Source organism: Pholis gunnellus (genome assembly GCF_910591455.1).
Source record: "Pholis gunnellus genome assembly, chromosome: 3".
Lineage (NCBI taxonomy): Eukaryota > Metazoa > Chordata > Actinopteri > Perciformes > Pholidae > Pholis > Pholis gunnellus.
The window spans coordinates 25,184,708-25,203,900 of NC_136529.1; the positions used below are offsets into that span (position 1 = coordinate 25,184,708).

Sequence of the window (19,193 nt, forward strand, 5' to 3'; positions counted from 1 at the left end):
TGTCGTTGTCTTGGAAGCTGGACTGAAGCTTTCTGTCTTATGTCTCAGGGTCGCTGTGGACGCTGCCCCTTCTCACCATCCTGTCCCTTCAGACACCAAGACACGGTGAGATCTGGTTAAAAATCTGAAAATGATTAGCTTGTACGATACATGGAGATAACCGTACGTCCCGCCTTCTTTCAGTTAAAGACGGAGCCTTGTATGAACAGGGCCCCACCGTTTGGGCGCCGCCACCAGCATTGGTACCTCTTGGAAGATTTCGGCAGGACGGGCTGTAAGAGAGTCTGTCAGTTTTCTTCCTGGGTCCAAAAGTGCTGCAAAAACCACTACAGCCGAGACTGTCAAGGTAAGGAAGGCACATAGGGAAGATTGATGATTCTGTCATCAGACATTCATCTAGTCCAGCCCACAGGGGTCGTGTGTCCCCCTAGATTCTCCTGTGTTCATTCTTTTACTCTTTGTGGAGCTACTAATATAAAGATTGTCTTAAAGGTGGCACAAAGGACAGGTCATTCAAATCTAGATCTCATAACACGCCTGGGTTCATTTCATTGCAATCTGCACATTTGATTTAAGATTCTTGACCTGATGCAGTTGTGTAATTGGGTGCGAGTGTCAAAATGTCCGGTTCCATTAAGAAATCCTGTTGGTTTCGTGTTGGTAACATCCCCCCCCCCCCCCCCCCCCCCCCCCCCCCCCCGAGTGGAAGTGGAAGAACTACATTAAAGTGTCTCAGTAATGCAGTCGCAGCTAAAGTTATTAGTTACTTAAAATGTACTTTAAACGTTTGTCTCCTCCAGCTGGCAGTGAGAATAATAAAACATAGTGTTATTTGAATCTGAATTTGAATTACACCAGCATTGGTGACTTGCTTATTGACGTATGGTTGCAGGTGAGCTCGCCACATCTCCCCTAGCGGTGCTCTTTCACCGCTGATCGCGTTCTTTTTTTAATTGTTTTAATTTTTCCTTTGAACATCTAGGTTCTTTTTTATCGGGATCAGTCACCCCAGACACTTTTCATGGACGCTATAGCTTCTGTCCTACTCCTAGCGGTCTATCTCTCCACCCTTGCTGCCTGATAAGGTATTACAGGTAGCATGGCATACTGTGTAACCAGTCACAGAGCTACAATAAGCTGCTAGACTGTGAAGGACTGTAAGAGAGTGAGCAGGGTTGGTTTGACGGCTCTTAGTGAACCGTCATGAAACAACGTTAAGTTGATAAACTCTGCTCGTTCTGAGAACTATCATAATTCTTCCGGAGTTCTCGGACCAGGAAAGTCGCCACAGACGCCCCTTGAATTAACAGACGTTCATTTATATTTTACAGTCTTGCACCCTAGCTTCAAGTAAAGTTTGACTGTACAGCTGTGCTAAAAACTGTTGGCTAGTTTCATTTAGAACAAAACATAATAATGTATAAGCTCTGCTAAGAGTTAATATGCTGACATCTTCATTTATAATGGAACAAAAGCTGTTAGATAAATGTAGTGGAGTAAAAAGTACATTATTTAGTGGAGTAGAAGTATAAAGATGCAGGAAAAGACAGACTCAAGTATAGTACAAGTACCTCAAATTTGTACTTAAGCACAATACTTGAGTAAATTTACTTAGTTACATTCCACCACTCGTTACACCCGAGTCTGAAAAATGAAAACGTCAGCCATGAGGAAAAGCAGTTGGTTTGAAGCACAGTGACGGTGTGTCTCTTACGTTTGTCCTCACCTGACTCCACCTCTTCCCTGTGTTTCAGTCTGTCCAGGTGGCCTGGAGGCCCCTTGTAGTAACCATGGTTCATGCGACGATGGCATGCAGGGATCAGGAAGATGTAGGTGTAACAAAGGCTTCATAGGCAAAGCCTGCGAACTGTGTTCCACGAGACGCTACGGCCCCAACTGCACAGGTAGGTAGACCAAATACAGGAGAGTTAGACTTTGTGCGTGTGAGATTCTCCTCTCAGAATGTGATTTTCTCTGTGGACGGTTTTCACAGCAAAATAATCATAACACATGAATATATTTTAGTTCTTAGCGTCAAGTATTCCCTTTTAAAAGGTTGATAAACACCCAGATTCTCCAAGCTTCAAACCTTTTTTTTACATCTTCTTGATCTTTTTTATTGGCAAAGATCAAAACCAGACTGTTGTCAGCTAATTGGCCAATGCTAGTGACCCGGTGCCTTGGGATCCTTTATCGGTCACATGTATCTGATTCAAATTGACACACGTGACATCTGCATGATGGATGGTAACACAGCCACGCACACAACATGCACGTTGTGCATTTAGTGTACAACCACGCACACAACATGCACGTTGTGCGTACAGTGTACATGTAACACCAAGTCCTAAAGAAGCCGTGGAGGAACAACCTTAAAACATTTGGTTATTGTATTTACATACAATTTAATTTCCAATTTCCATGAAAGAAAAGTTACAAAAACGTTTGTGTGTGTTGTCAGTTACAGTTCTTAGAAAGAAAAAGAAAAATTGCAAACGGTGCATCTCTACTATCACCGGCAGAAGATTATATCATCAGTAAACACTCACAGTATAACTGGAGTTACTGTCGGGTAACAAAGATTTCAACTTGTTTTTATTACTCAATATAGAACCACGGCGGTGCAGTCGTAGTGAGCGGTGTTCACAGTGAGGGCAGTAGAGGATGTGACGGGGGAGGCCATCCTTCTTTTAGGCAAAATGACCAAAATGCATGCCCCTTGTTAACCTACCTCTCTATCCCGTGATAGCAGAGAGAGTTGTGGTGTTGAATAAATTAGTCTAGTCTGCCCGACCTGTTGATCCTTTATCTGACTGAGTTTATATAAGTTAGAATCCATGGCCCGGACCACGGCTCTGATACATCAGTGGCCTAGTATTGATCAATCCGTGACGCTGTCCGTGGTGCTGAAGTAGGATTTTTAACTGTGCCTTATTCTCTAAACTCTGCCTTCCGTCGTCTTGAATCTATAATATTCTCTAAACTATAAAGCTCCTATAAAGCTCCCCCCCCCCCGTGTTAAAATTGAACAAACCGCCGTCTGGCTATAAGACCTCCAACGGACATGAGAACTTTTCTCTGTCCTTCATTAAAGTGTTTTTTCCTCCCTCGCCCCACCTGTAAACCAACCAGCAACCCGACTTGAACGTTTGTGGTCCGCAGACAGCCTAACCCCCATCATCTCTGCTGCAGTCTGTCACTATAGCAACCCTCATCCCTCACTATCCCACAGCTGGGGGTGTGTTGGCGGCTCAGGACGAACCTTCCGTCCGTCTTCACTCACAGAGTCTCGCGGCAGAACAACGAGCTGCTGCTGCTGCTGATCGTCTTCTGTCGAAGTCAACGCTTTTCTTTGAACAATGATACATTTTCAAACGTTGACCAACGGCGGAGAAGAAGAAGACGACGCCACCGCCGGTCGAGAGGTGTGAATCGGGAGCTGTGGCGAATTCAGATTGCGTCATTTGTTGCAGAGAGGAACAAAAAAAAAAAAAAACGTCGTCATGGTTACTAAATGAATCCCAAAACTGATCCAGAATGAGAAAGTGAAGTGATTTTAAACTGCTGAATGTTTCATCAGGTTTAAGCGCTTCGATAGCTGAGAGCACACAAGATGGATTTGAAGCTCTGTGACTGGCGTTGTAGTCGACGTCCGTCCTTCATGTTCTCGACCTTCTGACCTTAACAGAATGTTTCCAACACAGTTGTTTCTGTCTCGTCCGAACTGATGATTCAGCAAAGAAAGTTTTAATGTCGATCAAAAGCATCAAAGAGCTCCAGCTGTCCATCGCCTAACATTGTCTGTGGAGAAAAGTGAACCAGACTCTTACGTAACTCCCTCCATCTTCACAACTTTATTTGTGAGATTATTTTTTTAAATGATCGAGAGGCTGAGTCATGTTTTTCCTCTCTTTCAGCCTGCAACTGCGGGCAGCAGGGAACGTGTGATGAAGGCATTGAAGGTTCTGGAAAGTGTGTCTGTAACCCGGGCTGGCAGGGCGATCGCTGCCAGATCGATTTAGGTGAGTTTTCCCTCCTGAACGTCAGGACCTGATCGCAATTAATGAAACTAATTGCAGGATGTTCGACTAATAAGGCTGGTGTTCAACAAATCCCATGAAAAGTCCAAAACCAACAGTGTTTCTCTTGGTTCTTACCAACGACATAGATCTTTGAAAACCATTACAAATATATAGTGTTATTTTTAAAGGTTTTATTTACAAGACATTCAGAACCAGTAGATGTCACATCTCAGCACCAGCAACAAAAAACAATGTGCACATATTAACTGCAAGCACTCGTTAATTATGTTTATTTTTAGATAGGGGTTTGTCAAAGCAACATGATTCATCATTGTACAAACCAGTAATACTCCCAGACAGTATTTATGTAACGTTTTCTCTTTTTTTTATTAGTTTAGAAGATTTCTGCTCTCTAATTGCTTTCTGGCTGTCACACACACACGTTGCTTCTCTGTCATCATTTTACAATATTAAAGCCCTGTTCACCTTTTTCATTTCCTTTTTCTGATGAATCGTCCGTCTGTCCGTCCAGGCTCGATCCCAGAGGAGTGCCGGCGGTGCCACGCTCAGGCCGACTGTGTGCCAGGTGCCGGTTGTCAGTGTAAATCTGGGTTTCAGGGGAACGGCACCTTCTGTGATCCGGAGCCACGTGAGTGTACTGCAGCACAGGACAACCGTTTACAGGCCGAAGACACTGAATGTCTGCTGTCTTTTGTCAGCATGACGATAGTAATTCTAGTAGCAACATAATAACAGGTAGAAACATAGCAGATACATCAGACAAACCAAAGCATGGTGATGGTGTATTAAAGCGATTCACAGGCTAACAGCTACTCGACACTGATACTCCTCTCTGCGTTTGACCTGAATCTATCTACAACACTACTAAATACCAATACACATTATTTACAGTTAAAACATGTGGTTTGGGGGTTAAGTTACTCTTTAAGACCACAGGTGAGAGTTTACTTCCAGCTTTGACCAACAGTTCAGCAGCTGTAGCTTTTATTATACACACACACACACTTTAGGGGACAAAAGGGACAAGCTGACATAAACTTAAATAAGCAGTGAAACACAAATGATCAGATGTAGATTTGTTGTTCGCATCGAACACGTTTCCCCCCAATCTGGATATAATGCCCCTCAAAGTTTAAAGTCAGAAAACATATATATTTTTACTTAGGTTTTTTTCTCTTTATTTATTGAGTATGAATATTATGTCTTAGCAGTCCAAAAAATCGGAATAATTGATTTGCAAAAAATGATTTGCCGATCATTAGTTGTGGCATGAATCCACCGTGTGAGCAGATCAGATTATAGTTCTATTGTTGTGATGTTGTTGTTTTCTTCTCCTGTGCTGTGAAGCACTTTGTGCTGCATCTTTGCATAAAATGAGCTACACAATTAAAGTTATTATTATTACTATTTAACACTCTGCAGCTCCAAACCTCTGCTTGGAATACAACGGTGGCTGTCACCAAAACGCCGTCTGTAACCAGACGGGGCTGCTCGTCAACTGCACCTGTCACAGTAGTTACCAAGGAGACGGCTACTCCTGCGAGCCCATCAACAGGTGAGCGTGGGCCGTCGTTTCCTCAAAACTGCTTCTGTGGGTTTTTTTATTTTATATGAATGTAAACTATTTGTCTGTTTGTATTCCAGGTGTATTGAAGAGCAGAACGGCGGCTGCAGTGACTTTGCCTCCTGCAAGTTCACTGGTCCGGTGAGTAAAGACCTTCGTTTATTTGCATCACTGTGTTTAGCTGTGTTGTTATCGGGGTTAATAATTAAGACAATTTGTGTTTTTTGGGGGGATTCTCTTTTGATTGAGATGCACTAAACTCAACAAAAGAAAACTAATGATCTTCCAGCCCCAGACCGCCACAAGTTGAACTACTACTCACTGTGTCTTATATGCAATTAATTTAAACATGTATTTCACTGCAATTACTAATTACCTGTTAAAAAATATAGAATATAATACATATATATAAATATAGTAATTTAGTCCAACTATCACAATAACTTGATTACTTTGCGTTACTTTTAAATTACCTTAATACCAAATATGCAAATACAGACGAGAGAAGAAAGAGCAATAAGATATCTTGTATTTAAACTTAATACACGTTTGTCTATTTTGTAACAATATAATGTAACCATAGAAGGATTTTTTTAGCATAAAAAATACAGGCGTTGGTTGGTCCGACCTGTTTCTTTAAGTCATACCGTGAGTCCTTGACTAATGACAGCATTTTCACAGCTGGAAGGCAGAACTTGCGCTGTACTGGGATTGTTTTTCCCTCTTTCCTTATTTACAAAATGTCCACACAGTGAAAACATTTTTTTCACGGACACTCGAGGGCATTGTGTTGTAACGTATGTCCATGGTAGTATATCGTTCTTCATTTCAAAATGTTTTTTTAAAATCGTCATCCTGCTAATAATCGTCATTTTTACTAAATGTATCTGTAATCTAATTATATCTTTTTATCTGTAACTGTGACGGTATACAGTTAACACAGTTTTTTTTGTATCTATATTACGTAACGGCATTCAATAAATTAATCCCCAACCCTGCTTAAATGGTATAATAACTGAAAGACATTAACATACCAATACTAGTTAAACCACGTATCAGCACCTGATTTAATCTGTTTCCTCCAGAACGAGCGTCAGTGCGAGTGCCTGCCAGGGTACCTGGGTAATGGAGTCCAGTGTCTGGAGAAGGTGGTGCCCCCTGTGGACCGCTGCCTGGAAGACAACGGAGACTGCGACCCCGTGGCCAACTGCAAGGACCTGCATTACCATGGTAACACATCTTCACTGACTTGTATTGCAGTGGTTATTACCATGGTAACACATCTTCACTGACTTGTATTGCAGTGGTTATTACCATGGTGACACATCTGGCTGAACCAGTAGCTGTAGCGGCAGCCATGTTGGCCACACAATCCCACTCCATTGCAGTAGGGGATGTTATGGAGAACATTGTTTATTAGTTTTAGCTTTGAATAACAATTTTTTTCTGGGACTCGTAAACAAATGTCAACAAGCAGTCAGCTGGAATACAGCAGGTAACAACCACAGCTTGTTAAAGCCACGACCTCGTAGCGCTCGTTAAACATGGAACTCGTTAAAGGGATGAATGTTTTGATCTAGGGTTGTATCTATAGTATCTATAGTATCTCTAGTATCTATAGTCTATAGTGTCTATAATCTATAGTCTATAGTGTCTATAATCTATAGTCTATAGTATCTCTAGTATCTCTAGTATCTCTAGTACCTCTAGTATCTATAGTATCTCTAGTATCTCTAGTATCTCTAGTACCTCTAGTATCTATAGTATCTCTAGTACCTCTAGTACCTCTAGTACCTCTAGTATCTATAGTATCTATAGTATCGATAGTATCTCTAGTATCTATAGTATCTCTAGTATCTCTAGTATCTCTAGTATCTATAGTATCTCTAGTATCTCTAGTATTTATAGTATCTCTAGTATCTATAGTATCTCTAGTATCTATACTATCTATAGTATCGATAGTATCTGTAGTATCTATAGTATCTCTAGTATCTCTAGTATCTATAGTCGGTGTACTGCCTTCAGTAGATGACTGGAGTACAAACACAGAAGATTATCAATGTACATCTGTATTTTACCTTCCTAACAGAAAGGTCCACCCAGAAATAATCAGTTTATTATGTTAAAGCGGATGAGGATGAATTAAATCCAGGTCACTAATGGAAGTTAAGTGACAAGTCCACAGTTTATGACCGGCCTGGACAAACTCACAAGCAGGATCTGAAGAGACAATACTGAGCTACAGACTGGAGCTTTATGACCCATCCCCCCCCCGTTTACGGCCTACCTTACATTCCTCTGGCCATGCAGCAAAATCACACACAGACACACACCCTATTGTGTAACTTTGGTGAGTCCGAACTAACCATTAAAACGCTGAAGTCACACAATAACGTTGAAGTCACACAGTAAACGAATCGATCAAAGCAGCGTTGGATGAGAAACTCCAGAGTTCTACGAGGTCAAATTGATCAAGTTTGGCTTTGAAGAGAGTCGAGATAACGGCTTGAGTTCCCGTCTCAAAGGGCTGTCTGGCGGCAAGGTAAAGCGGAGAACATACTCTAAATATAACACTTTAACAGATGAAACCTTTCTTTAAGGGGGCTAAGATGCGTTTAGCTGCGGCCCCTGTCCACAGTTTAGGGAATACAACCCAACTTCAAAACATCCTAACTATCTCTTTAAAGGTATAATATGCAACAATTTCCTTAAAAAAACAATGTATGGACTAATACAAGAATAATTCCTCTCAATTATCACTCAACCTACGTGTCTGTATCTGCACAGGCTTTACCCTCCGCCTGTATTTTCTCTTTCCTTGTTCTGGACGTTTCTGGATGTCAGAGAAAAGCATTTGGACCCGACATGGGGGTGTAATCTCTAGCCAATAAGCAGGAAGTGCTGCCCGTTTCTCATTCCCAGGTCAAACGGCGGCGCTTTGTTACTTCCCCCTCGGCCTACCGAGACTCACAGACAAGTGACACAGACGAGCCTCAGCAGGATGAAGCATGTCTAAGTCAACGTCCATCCGTTTGTGTGGAGACGTGGATGTTTATTCATTCTTTAGAACGTAAACAATCAGAAAATAACCTTTTATTCTTCTGATTCATGGCTTTGTTCTTAATAACGACAGTCCCTCTCTTCATTCACTCTTTCTCTCTCTCTCTCTTCCTCTTCCTTTCTTTCTTCCTCTCATCTCTCTCTCTCTCTTCCTCTCTCTCTTCCTCTCCATCTCTCTTTCTCTTCCTCTCTCTCTTTCTTCCTCTCTCTCATCCTCTTCCTCTCTATCTCCCTCTCTCTCTCTCTCTCTCTCTCTTCCTCTCCATCTCTCTCTTTCTTCCTCTCTCTCTCTTCATCTCTCTCTCTCCGCCTCTGTCTCGCTCTCTCGTTGAGTCAAAGAAGAGGAATTTTGAAAGTTGTTTACAAACAGACTCTTTTTATTCTACCTTTCAGGCCCTTAGCTCGATAAAACCCAGAGGTGGTTCTTACCTGGTGCTCATCGATCACAGTTTTGTAGTCATGCTGAATTTAATAGATACGGCAGTTTTGCGGTCGAAGATCATTACGTTTTTAATACAAAGAGGGAAACAAGCTGACAGCTAATCAGATATCAATATTGTCTTTTGCTGTGGTTTAATCCATTTTTTATTTCAGTAGATTTCTTTGTAGAGATAAAATTGTTGCACTGAGCTGTGCAGGACGACAGTAGTCTGAGGTAAAGGTAACACGGTTATTGTGGTTCAGCCAACACAGCAGGAGTGTTCAACCTGCGCTCTCCAGACGGGAAGTACCAGATGAACTTCAGTCAGGCCGACGCCGCCTGCCAGGCCGAGGGCGCCACGCTGGCCAACTTTAAACAGCTGGGAGACGCACAGCAGGTAAACCCGCCTACTGAAGGGGTTTCCATAGAGACACCAGACAGATCGATACACCTCGCTCATGTAAAAACACATACAGCCTATTTATAAGAAGCAGATGAAGACCATTGTTTTTCGTAGAGAGCTACTCTCTCCTAAACAGCTGTGTGAGTGAGAGCAGCACAAACCTGTGACTACTTTAGTAACTCCTGTTTGAGTAACGTTTGCTAAAAACTACAATGTTCAGCTGATTTAGTTTTTTTTCAATACAGTTGTTACCCTGATGAACAACAGTTTATTGAACCATTAACTCATAAGTACATGAGTACTGATCTCATTCACGCTAAGAAAGTAAGCAAAGAAAGTATGTTTCCTCAAATGTGGAACAATGAAGCCAGACTTATGCTCGAGGTACGAGGCGCTGATTCCACCTGTTGATAGAACCACCACAACACGAGACAGATGTATCCAACACATAATTACCTCTTCTAGTTAGTTGAAAGTTATTACTTCCAGCAGTGCATGCTGGTACATGCGATGAATCATTTATCTCCGGTCCTGACAGCTGGGGATGCATCTGTGCGTGGCCGGCTGGATGGAGGGGGGGATGGTGGGATACCCGACCCGCTTCCCCTCGGTCAGGTGTGGAGACAACCACGTGGGCCTGGTTATCTACAAAGAACCTGTGGACCAGAGCAGCAAGTACGACGCCTACTGCTACAGGCTCAAAGGTACTAAAGCAGCACAGCCTCTGTGTTCAGACAGAGTCTGTTGTTTATCTCGCTGGAGATTTCAGTTCCTGAGCAGCGTTTGTTCTTTTAATTTGTTGTTGTTTAGTCTGCTGGAGCATCACAGAGCTCCTTCTGGATTGCCTTTTTAATCCAGAGCTGCAGCTTATAATTACTGTAATACATTTATTCTGTCACCTATTCTTTAAACTGACTGATGAACTGTTTTTCTTTAATATCTCAGAAAAGGTTCCCGGAGCTCTAGGGGACATCTTAAGATTGAAAACATTCAGATAACGGCGATATTTAGTTCAGTTTATTGACAATATTTATAAAACACATCAGGTTTTGTCAGGGACAGAAGGATGAAGTCATGGACTTATTTCCATCATTGTTCATGTTGATGGAGAAAATATTCAATAGCTGATATTAAGAAATAAATGAAAATGTGTGTGTGTGTGTGTGTGTGCAGATGTTTCATGTGTGTGTCCCGCCGGTTACATTGGAAACGGAGACTTCTGTAACGGCGTCCTGACCAGCGTCCTCGCGACGTACAGCAACTTCTCCATCTTTTACAAGGTCAGAGTGACAGTTGGTTGTAATAAGTTCATTCTGGTTTATTTATAACTTGGATCAGTATTTTCATTCCTACCAGTAATAATAACATAATAATGATAATAAACTTTGTTTGTATTTCATGAATACATAGAATGCACATAAAAACATGGATAGAATGCCGTAGTTAAAGAAAATAAGATGGAAAATAAAACACACTAAAATAATAACAATATAAAGATAACTGTAATAAACTAGAGCACAGTGTTGTTTGCATTAGCTGCCAGCTGATCAGTAACATCCATTCATACAGGTGTCACTATTGTGGGGCGTCAATGACTGAGATTTTAAAGTCGTAGACATGGTGACTTTAACAACCTTATTTTTAAGTAAATGATTTAGTTTAATGAAGTTGATTTCATTATTACATCATTAATTATCTTCAGATAAAAAATTAGAAGCTTATCTGGAGCCATCAGTCATTCGTTGGCTCCAGACATCAACAAATATTCTCTACAAAGACGAGTAAAACTAGTCGTGCCCGTTTTGGGGCGCTTACCGATTGCTCGACTCCCGGTATTGTGGCTCTTCGGAATGCATAACCGTTTGGAGCGGGCCGATCGATTGTTCTAGAGAACCGTTCATCACTTGTTGACTCCGGGGAAGTGAAGACTTCGGTTGTAACGAAACCCCGACCCCGCTGCTGCACAGAGCTTGTTTATTTAAACTTGTCCAAATTGCACCAACTTCGACAAAGCACTCCCTTGGGTCCCCGCTCAGTGTGAGGTAGATCGGATGAGGACTCTCACATTGTTAATCAAACCTTATAGATAACACAGACGTCACCTCCTGAAGAGAACTGAGCTTTGGAAGACTTCCAGTTAACAAGTTAATGAAAAGAAAAGGCAGCTGCTTTCAGCTCCGTGTTGACCAAACTATCTCCACAAAAAAAAAAAGAAGCTGGAGGAGGATTCAGTTCAAGGCCGGACTTTTGAGAGATTCAAATGTGGAGCTCCAAAAACACAAAACTGAGACAGAACTTGTGATGGTCATGTAGTTACGTAGTTATCAAACTGGCTCCTTTATTCCTCTTCTGGAGTTGAATTTAAAGTCCTGTCGTCTGTTACTCTATCTACGTATTGACCTCGTATGTTTCAGCAATGAGGAAGTGCTCTGACTCAGTTGTTTTGTCTTTTCGTTTCCTGTCTACACTGGACGAGAGGATGTGTCGGGTTGTGTACGTCTGCTGCTTGTGACCAACCTGAGGATCCGTTTCAGCAACTATCCGACCAGTTTTACGATATAATGTACAGCGTGATAGACTCACAGTGCTGGAGTAAAATTAGAGACTTTCTTCAGCCGCTATTTACCTAAAACTAGGCGGGCCTTGGATCAACATCTGGATTCCCAAAAACCGACAGGACCAGGTCCAAGCTCTCTCGTACCCCTCTGTGGTCTACGTCTGGTCCAGTAGTGTTCTGTGGAGCTGAATCACATAATCACCTAAATTAAACTAAAGTTAATTTTATGTTTTTGTGCGGTATTCCAGTTTAAGGGTTTTAGAACATATAAGCATGCATCACACAGTGATTGGTTTGATTTTAAGCCTGGACAATAAATCAATTGTAAATCTAAATAACTTAATTTGTCCGCTCTCTCTCTCCGTAGTTGTTGTTGGACTATAGCGGCCGGTCCTCAGAGGGCAAACAGCTCGTTGAATTTATGTCTCACAGGAAGTCTGAGGTCACGCTGTTTGTTCCTCATAACGCCGGCTTCGGTCCAAACCAGGTGATGTACCTTCAATTATTACTTATTATTTACTAAATATATTACCAACACCAACACTTTTTCTTTGCATGATCTCAAGTTAACTGATTTTCTAATGATAATTCAGTCTATTCCCAGAATGCAGTTACGACCTCAAACAGCATTTCTTTTTGGTTCATATTTAGAATGTTTAGATGAAGCTGTGGAGCCTGTAGAGTACAGTAGTATTGTAATGTTTGTAATTTGTTTATATTTTCAAATTTTACATTTATTCTAAAAACAAAGCACATGGACCGCAGAGTTTTATTGATCAAGTCTTTTTTTAAGAAATGGACAGATCCACACCAACACATGTATTAACCTGTATTTTAAACCTTTAGAACTAAATTAATTCAATCAGAATACCAGCAGGTTCCAACTGACGGAGCTGTGACTGAAATCTAATCGGTTTCTACTGCGTGTGTGTGTGTGTGTGTGTGTGTGTGTGTGTGTGTGTGTGTGTGTGTGTGTGTGTGTGTGTGTGTGTGTGTGTGTGTGTGTGTGTGTGTGTGTGTGTGTGTGTGTGTGTGTGTGTGTGTGTGTGTCACTCAGACTCTGTCTGGTAGAGATCTTGAGTATCACATCTCAACCAATCACAGCATTCGACCATTTAAGGATCTGAAACACCAGGAAGTCATCATATCCAGGCTTGGATTCAACCTGACTGTTACCCACGGCAAAAACGAGGTCAGACACACACACACACCTCTTAGGTTCATGAATCCAAACAGAAATAAAAGTAAAGTTCATAGATTTTGTGTTTTGGTTATTTCTTTTTAATGATCAGAGCTTTAAGCTGGTGAACCGGCGGATGCTGCTGGAGTGGGACATTCCTGCTGTAAACGGGATCATCCATGTCATCGAGGGCCCGCTGACGGCGCCCCCCGCACCGGTGAGTGAACATGGTTTAACCCAGAGCGGCTCACTATTGGTGTAACTTCTACCGCTCATTAAGCCATCTGTCATTATGCAGCATAGACGTGTTTAATGGTGCAGATCCATTAAAATATAAAGCTCACAGATAATGACGACACACTTCCTGTTGACATTGCCTAAAGCATTATGGGAACTGTAGTGCCAAAACGTAAAATCACAAAAGGTAACAAAAACACAAGTGAGACACAGTTCATCAAAAATATCTATTTTTAATAACTGAGGCTCAGAATGTCCAATCAACTGACACACTATCCTCTCATGTACAGATATCTAATGCGTGTTGAAACCTGTGAACATACAGGCAATAAAATGAATTAATTAGAAATTTGAACATGAAATAATTGAACCTTTATTTATACATGGTAGGTTAGCTTAGCATACATGTTAAAATAATATATAATAATAACAACAACAGGAACAGAATAATGAACAGAGGAATATTACAGACAAACGTCCAGTCTAAATGTAAATGCTTCCACCTTTCAAAAAAGTAGAGACAATAAAAAGTACAAAACAAAACAAATGTCCAATATTAGTTTGTAAAAATTCTAAGAAAGTGGGAAACCCAAAAATCAGTCTTGATTACCTTTGGCACACTTTCATCAATAAATCAATTCAATAAATATATATTTTGTTTTATTAATTGATAAATGCATTTAAAATGTAAAAACACGCAGATGGAAGTTCACCTACTGTTCTTGTGCTGTACTGACATGTAGCAGTGTGATTAATGGACGTATTTATTCAGTGTGTCATGTAGGGATGGGTACCATATCTGTGTTTCTATCTGTACTTTTTAACGTTTTGGTGTAATTTATTATCACACTGCAGAGAACATCTCCTCTGATCTGTGTCGGGGCTGAGCTCTTCCAACCACACACACACACACACACACACACACACACACACACACACACACACACACACAAGCATAGAGTACTTAAACACTGAAGTGAACCAGATGAAGCGACCTTGAAGATTGCTGGAGTTGACGACGGCTACGCTCGTTACTGTTCGAGCAATAAAAACCTTCGCCAACTTATTTTTTAACGCCCCAAACCGTCTCTCGACGAGATGAAACGTTTGCTACTTTGCGAACTGCTGCAGTTCTGAGTGTAGCCACTAGGAGGCGCCGTGACAGGCGTTCCCATCTCCGTTCTGCAAGCGCTTCCTAAATAAAAATGCTCTGTCTGTTGTTGCTAGGCAACAGCTACAGCTGTGGGCGCGGAGCAGATGGCTCCGTTTAGTTTCTTTGGCCCAGTTTTCAGGAAATGAAGATTCAATCAGTTGAGTTTGAGATAACATCACGACCCAATCAATATTCATGATGTGGGACACGAGAAGATGATGGAGACCGGATCACAACAGATTACTCTAAAGCCTTTAGCTAAATATTTATTCTATTCCCCCAAATGACTTCATGTCCTCACCCGCTCCACATGGTGACTTGTGGACGTTTTACAGGAGCGTCAAACTGGTTTTAGTTAATGGGCCTCGTACAGCCCTCAAGTGAGCTAAACCATTGCATGTTGACCTAAAAATAACAACATCTCCAATTAAGTACATTCTGAAAACATTCCCAGTTAAATAACAATTAATTTACTAAACAGATGAACAGCTTGAGGAGTCTCGCTGATCTCTCGGCTACGACTAAAAACTAAATGCTGTTTTTGTCTAACCTGCCAACAATTAATTAACTTCTCTGTTCTCAGTTGTCTTTGCAAATTCTTGTATCTTTTCACCATGATGGGTCCGATAGTGGCGCTGAATATTATTTTCCTTTTTAAAAGGTCCTGTGAACATAAATTAAGCACATTGGCTTCTCATTTACCTCTGAAGAAACAGGAACTGGTCCATTTTTCTTGGGAAACGCAACACTCTGTGTATAGTATAGTATCTCCAAAGATCTCCTGAAGAATTCATAGTATAGTATTCATAGTATTCTGTCGAAAAACGTCATGAAAAAAGTTAATAATTTAATAAAAAAATTAATTAAAAAGTCAGAATATGTCAAAAAGGTCATAGTTTTTCATAATATCGTCTTAAAAAGGTCAGAGTCACTTTTCCTGTGAACCTCTGATCTAAACCATCACAAAAACTCAACCAGAACTTCAACTACTGACCTGGAAACATTCAGGCTTTGAGGATGTCATTTTACATGAGAAATGTTGGCGGCCATCTTGCCTTCCTCCACATCCTGTAAACGGGTTCTTCTTCCTGTGAGAAAAACAAAACAAAATGTCTGCCAGAGTCAGTCATCAGGAGGATTAGTTCCCTTTCTCTACCCATTGGATTGTGAACATTAATTATTCATTTTAATTGGTTTAAAAGTAACTACATGTATAAGAACAGCACAGTAATTATTGTGTGTGTCATCTCCAGATCTCCCATCATGCTTCCCGAGGCCACGCCCACTCAAGCGGCACAGTGTCGGCCATCTTGGTGTCGTTATTGCTGGCGTGTGTGTTGGCTGCACTCGGCTACTACGTCTTCAAACACAAGACGGACGCCTTCCGCTTCCACTACTTTAGGGTGAGACACACACACACACACACACACACACACACACACACACACACACACACACACACACACACTGTGTAACAGACGAATCTCACGGCCGTTCACACATCGGAGCCTGAAACACAGCGTGATGTTTCATTCAGTGATGCTACGCTACAAATGTCTGATTCATTTGTTTCCTCTGTGACAGAACGAGGATGAGGACGGTGTGCCGGGCGGCAGGACGAAGCCCACGCTGGTCTCCATCCCCAACCCTCTGTACAGCGGCTCCAGAGCCTTCAGCGAGCCGTTTGGGGTGAGTCGACCAATCAGAGAGCTGCTCGCTGGTTCTTAAACTAAACCCCTGAGGGTCTAAAGTCCAGTTTGTATAACAGAGACTCGGCACGGCGGTTTATAAGACTACGAGACAGGATTTTACAAATCTGCAAAGTAATCAAGGCAGCAACTATTTTATCCTTTTCACAACAATCACAAGGTAAACAGTGTGAATACAGCTTTTATATTTCAAAGTAACCTAAAGAAAATGTGTACTTGTATTTATAAAATGTGTACTCGTATCCGTCACCATAGTGCCTTCACAGTTGCTTCATTTTAACACAAAACAAAGAGTGAGGATTTCATCACTCAACACTTGTATTTCCAGAGCATCAGGAAGGGATCTCCAGTATGAGCAGGAACAACCTGTCCGGTGGTCATATGGGCTCCTGACTGTTGTTTCAAGACAGACTTGAGTTCTTGAGTTGTTTGCCATCCTTTGGCTTTCTGATTTCAGCATCCCGAGAGGTCATAACCTCTCTATGAAACTATAAAAGGTCAAAAGTCAGACCAACTTTTAAACTTCTGGCCTCCACTTTGATTGACGATCCTTGAATCCTTGGGTGAATCTGGGAATGTCCATAAATATTCACTTGATGACCAGCTCTCTCCACATACGTTTTTTGGTTCTGATAGTTTTCGCTCCTTCCTTACAGGAGGCCGGTCAGGGCTTGGAGCCAGCAGAACCTGAAGAACCTCCAAAGATTCTGGACCTGGACCAGTAGAGCCAGTAGAACTGGAGCCGGCTGTTTACATACCACAATAACCTGTCAGTGTCAGCTTTTTCTCAGATCATCTGTATATCAAATAAGAAATAAAAGTCAATTAACTTAACCCAGATGCTCTATTTCTTTTTTTAAATCAGCAATGGATCAAATGTTTCTATCAATGTGAAAGTGTGTCACCAACTCTGCAGTTCAGTGATGTGTTTTAGCCTCTTTTAGCTCCTAGTTTTACATCTTTGATAAACCAACTGAACACTTCCTGCTCAGTACTTAACAGAAAAAAAGAGAATAGAAATAATAAAAATAAAATAAAAATGAATATTCTAGTATGTCATGAAAAGTTATTATAAGCTTAGTATAGTTTGCCATAAAAAGTATTCAGATATTAGTGGTAAAGTAAAAAAGTCATAAAACAGAAGTCATAGTACAGTCTGTCGTAATAAGGTGATTGTATACTATGTCACAACAAGTAGTAAAGAAAGTCATAGAAAAGTCTTGGAATTACTTTATGTCATAGTCATAGTATCAAGAAGTCATGATAAAGTTAAGTATGCCATGAAAAAAAGTCATTGAAAGTCGTAATATACGATGTCACAAAGAGCCAAAACAAAAGACATAAGTAGTCATGGTATGCCATACAATAAAAATATCACAAAAAAAAAATCATAGTATAGTATTTTAGTATATTTGTTTACGGCATAGTATATGTCAAAAGAGTTTTTAAAAAAGTCAAAACAAAGCCATTCAAATATATTTGTTCTTATAAAATGAGTAGCTCAAATCAAAAAGTGAGATCATGGCCATGAATCAATACAACGCGAGCCTGGGAGGAAAAATTAAATATCAACTGATGCTCCATGACAACCACCTCGACATGCAGATAGCCAGCCCAGGTTGGCCTATTTATTATTATGACCATTATTTATTATGACCATTATACAACATACCACCGCCTGTCCTGAGCTATTGCTTATGTCATAAAAAACATCATTGTATGCCATTAAAAAAAAATGTGCATAAAAATGTCACAGTAAAGTATCTTCACGTCCCCGTGGGAGGGAGCGACGCATTGACCTCGTGCTAGGAAGGACGCATTCGCCCAAGCGACTTAAAAATTGTTTATCGACAAGATTTAAACTTATCTCGGGGCAATCTGTTTCATAAACATACAGAGACGAAGGGGGAAAAAGGGACAGACTGGAGAGAAATCTGTTAGTCTGCTGAGAGGCAGAGCTGAACACAAACACACAGGCATTGTAGTTAGCATTAAAGTTTGGGTATTTAGTCTTAAATCAAAGTAATAAACGATTAACGTTTGAGCTCATGGTGGCGCTACGTGTTCCTGAGCAGAAAAATAGAAATCTTTACCACATTTCATGGTAATTCTTCCAACAGTTTCTCAAACCCTTCACTAAAAACCTCAAGTCATCAGGCCTCCTCCTCAGACAAATGCCTACAAAAATCACATCAATCCATCAAATAGTTGTTGAGATATTTCAGTCTGGACCAAAGAGATGGAGCCAACAACACGCTGCTAGCGTCAGAAAAAGATTGTTTGTAAAAGTAATCAAAAGATGTTTTCAGGGTTGTTTTTCTTAATGCAACATCTTCAACAGCTGTTAAAGCCAAAGACTAATCTCCATCTGATCACGCTAATGTGTCAATAAAACAAAAACATGAAGTCATTTTTGTTGGCTGCTTCTTCATTTCTTTGCTGCCAAAAGAGATTTTTTGTGCTTCGGTCTTCACTCTGGTTGTATTTGATGTTTCGTTGGCCTTCACATCTGTTTTTTTCACACTTGTGTTTTTCATCATGGCTGTCGAAACAGAACAAATGTGTTTTGTTAACACAGCCAGCAGATTTATTTTTATATTTTTTTTTTCATCACTCACAGGTTTTCTGTGTGAAAGCAGCCATGTTGTTTTTGAGGGAAGGGGCCAGTTTGTTTCTTCTCCTTCCTCCTCTGTTTCGTATCTCCGGGCAGAAAGAGAGATTGTGGTTATTCTGCTGCGTTTACCGCTGGCTCACGCCGAAAAACCCCAAACGCTTCCACTCTCTGCAGACCTTCACTTTAAAATAGCTTTCCTTCTCTGCTGCCGACATTCAAGGCGCACAAAAACAAGCCTGACCTCCTCCCTCT

General features: G+C 41.0%; 1 protein-coding gene across 1 annotated transcript in view; it reads left to right on the forward strand.

Moving 5' to 3' along the window:
- Positions 1-17,122, forward strand: part of stab1 (stabilin 1) — a gene marked incomplete at its 5' end in the record, with an annotated part of 60,531 nt that extends 43,409 nt beyond the window's left edge. The window contains 17 exons of the mRNA XM_079186637.1: positions 49-105; positions 184-346; positions 1,755-1,904; positions 3,918-4,022; positions 4,555-4,671; positions 5,466-5,598; positions 5,688-5,748; positions 6,693-6,837; positions 9,352-9,485; positions 10,030-10,195; positions 10,665-10,771; positions 12,416-12,535; positions 13,106-13,240; positions 13,341-13,445; positions 15,872-16,021; positions 16,203-16,307; positions 16,984-17,122. Of these exons, the coding sequence (XP_079042763.1) occupies positions 49-105; positions 184-346; positions 1,755-1,904; positions 3,918-4,022; positions 4,555-4,671; positions 5,466-5,598; positions 5,688-5,748; positions 6,693-6,837; positions 9,352-9,485; positions 10,030-10,195; positions 10,665-10,771; positions 12,416-12,535; positions 13,106-13,240; positions 13,341-13,445; positions 15,872-16,021; positions 16,203-16,307; positions 16,984-17,052 (2,022 nt within the window). The 3' untranslated portion in view covers positions 17,053-17,122. The remainder of the gene's footprint in view (positions 1-48; positions 106-183; positions 347-1,754; positions 1,905-3,917; positions 4,023-4,554; positions 4,672-5,465; positions 5,599-5,687; positions 5,749-6,692; positions 6,838-9,351; positions 9,486-10,029; positions 10,196-10,664; positions 10,772-12,415; positions 12,536-13,105; positions 13,241-13,340; positions 13,446-15,871; positions 16,022-16,202; positions 16,308-16,983) is intronic.
- Between the last annotated feature and the right edge of the window lie 2,071 nt (positions 17,123-19,193).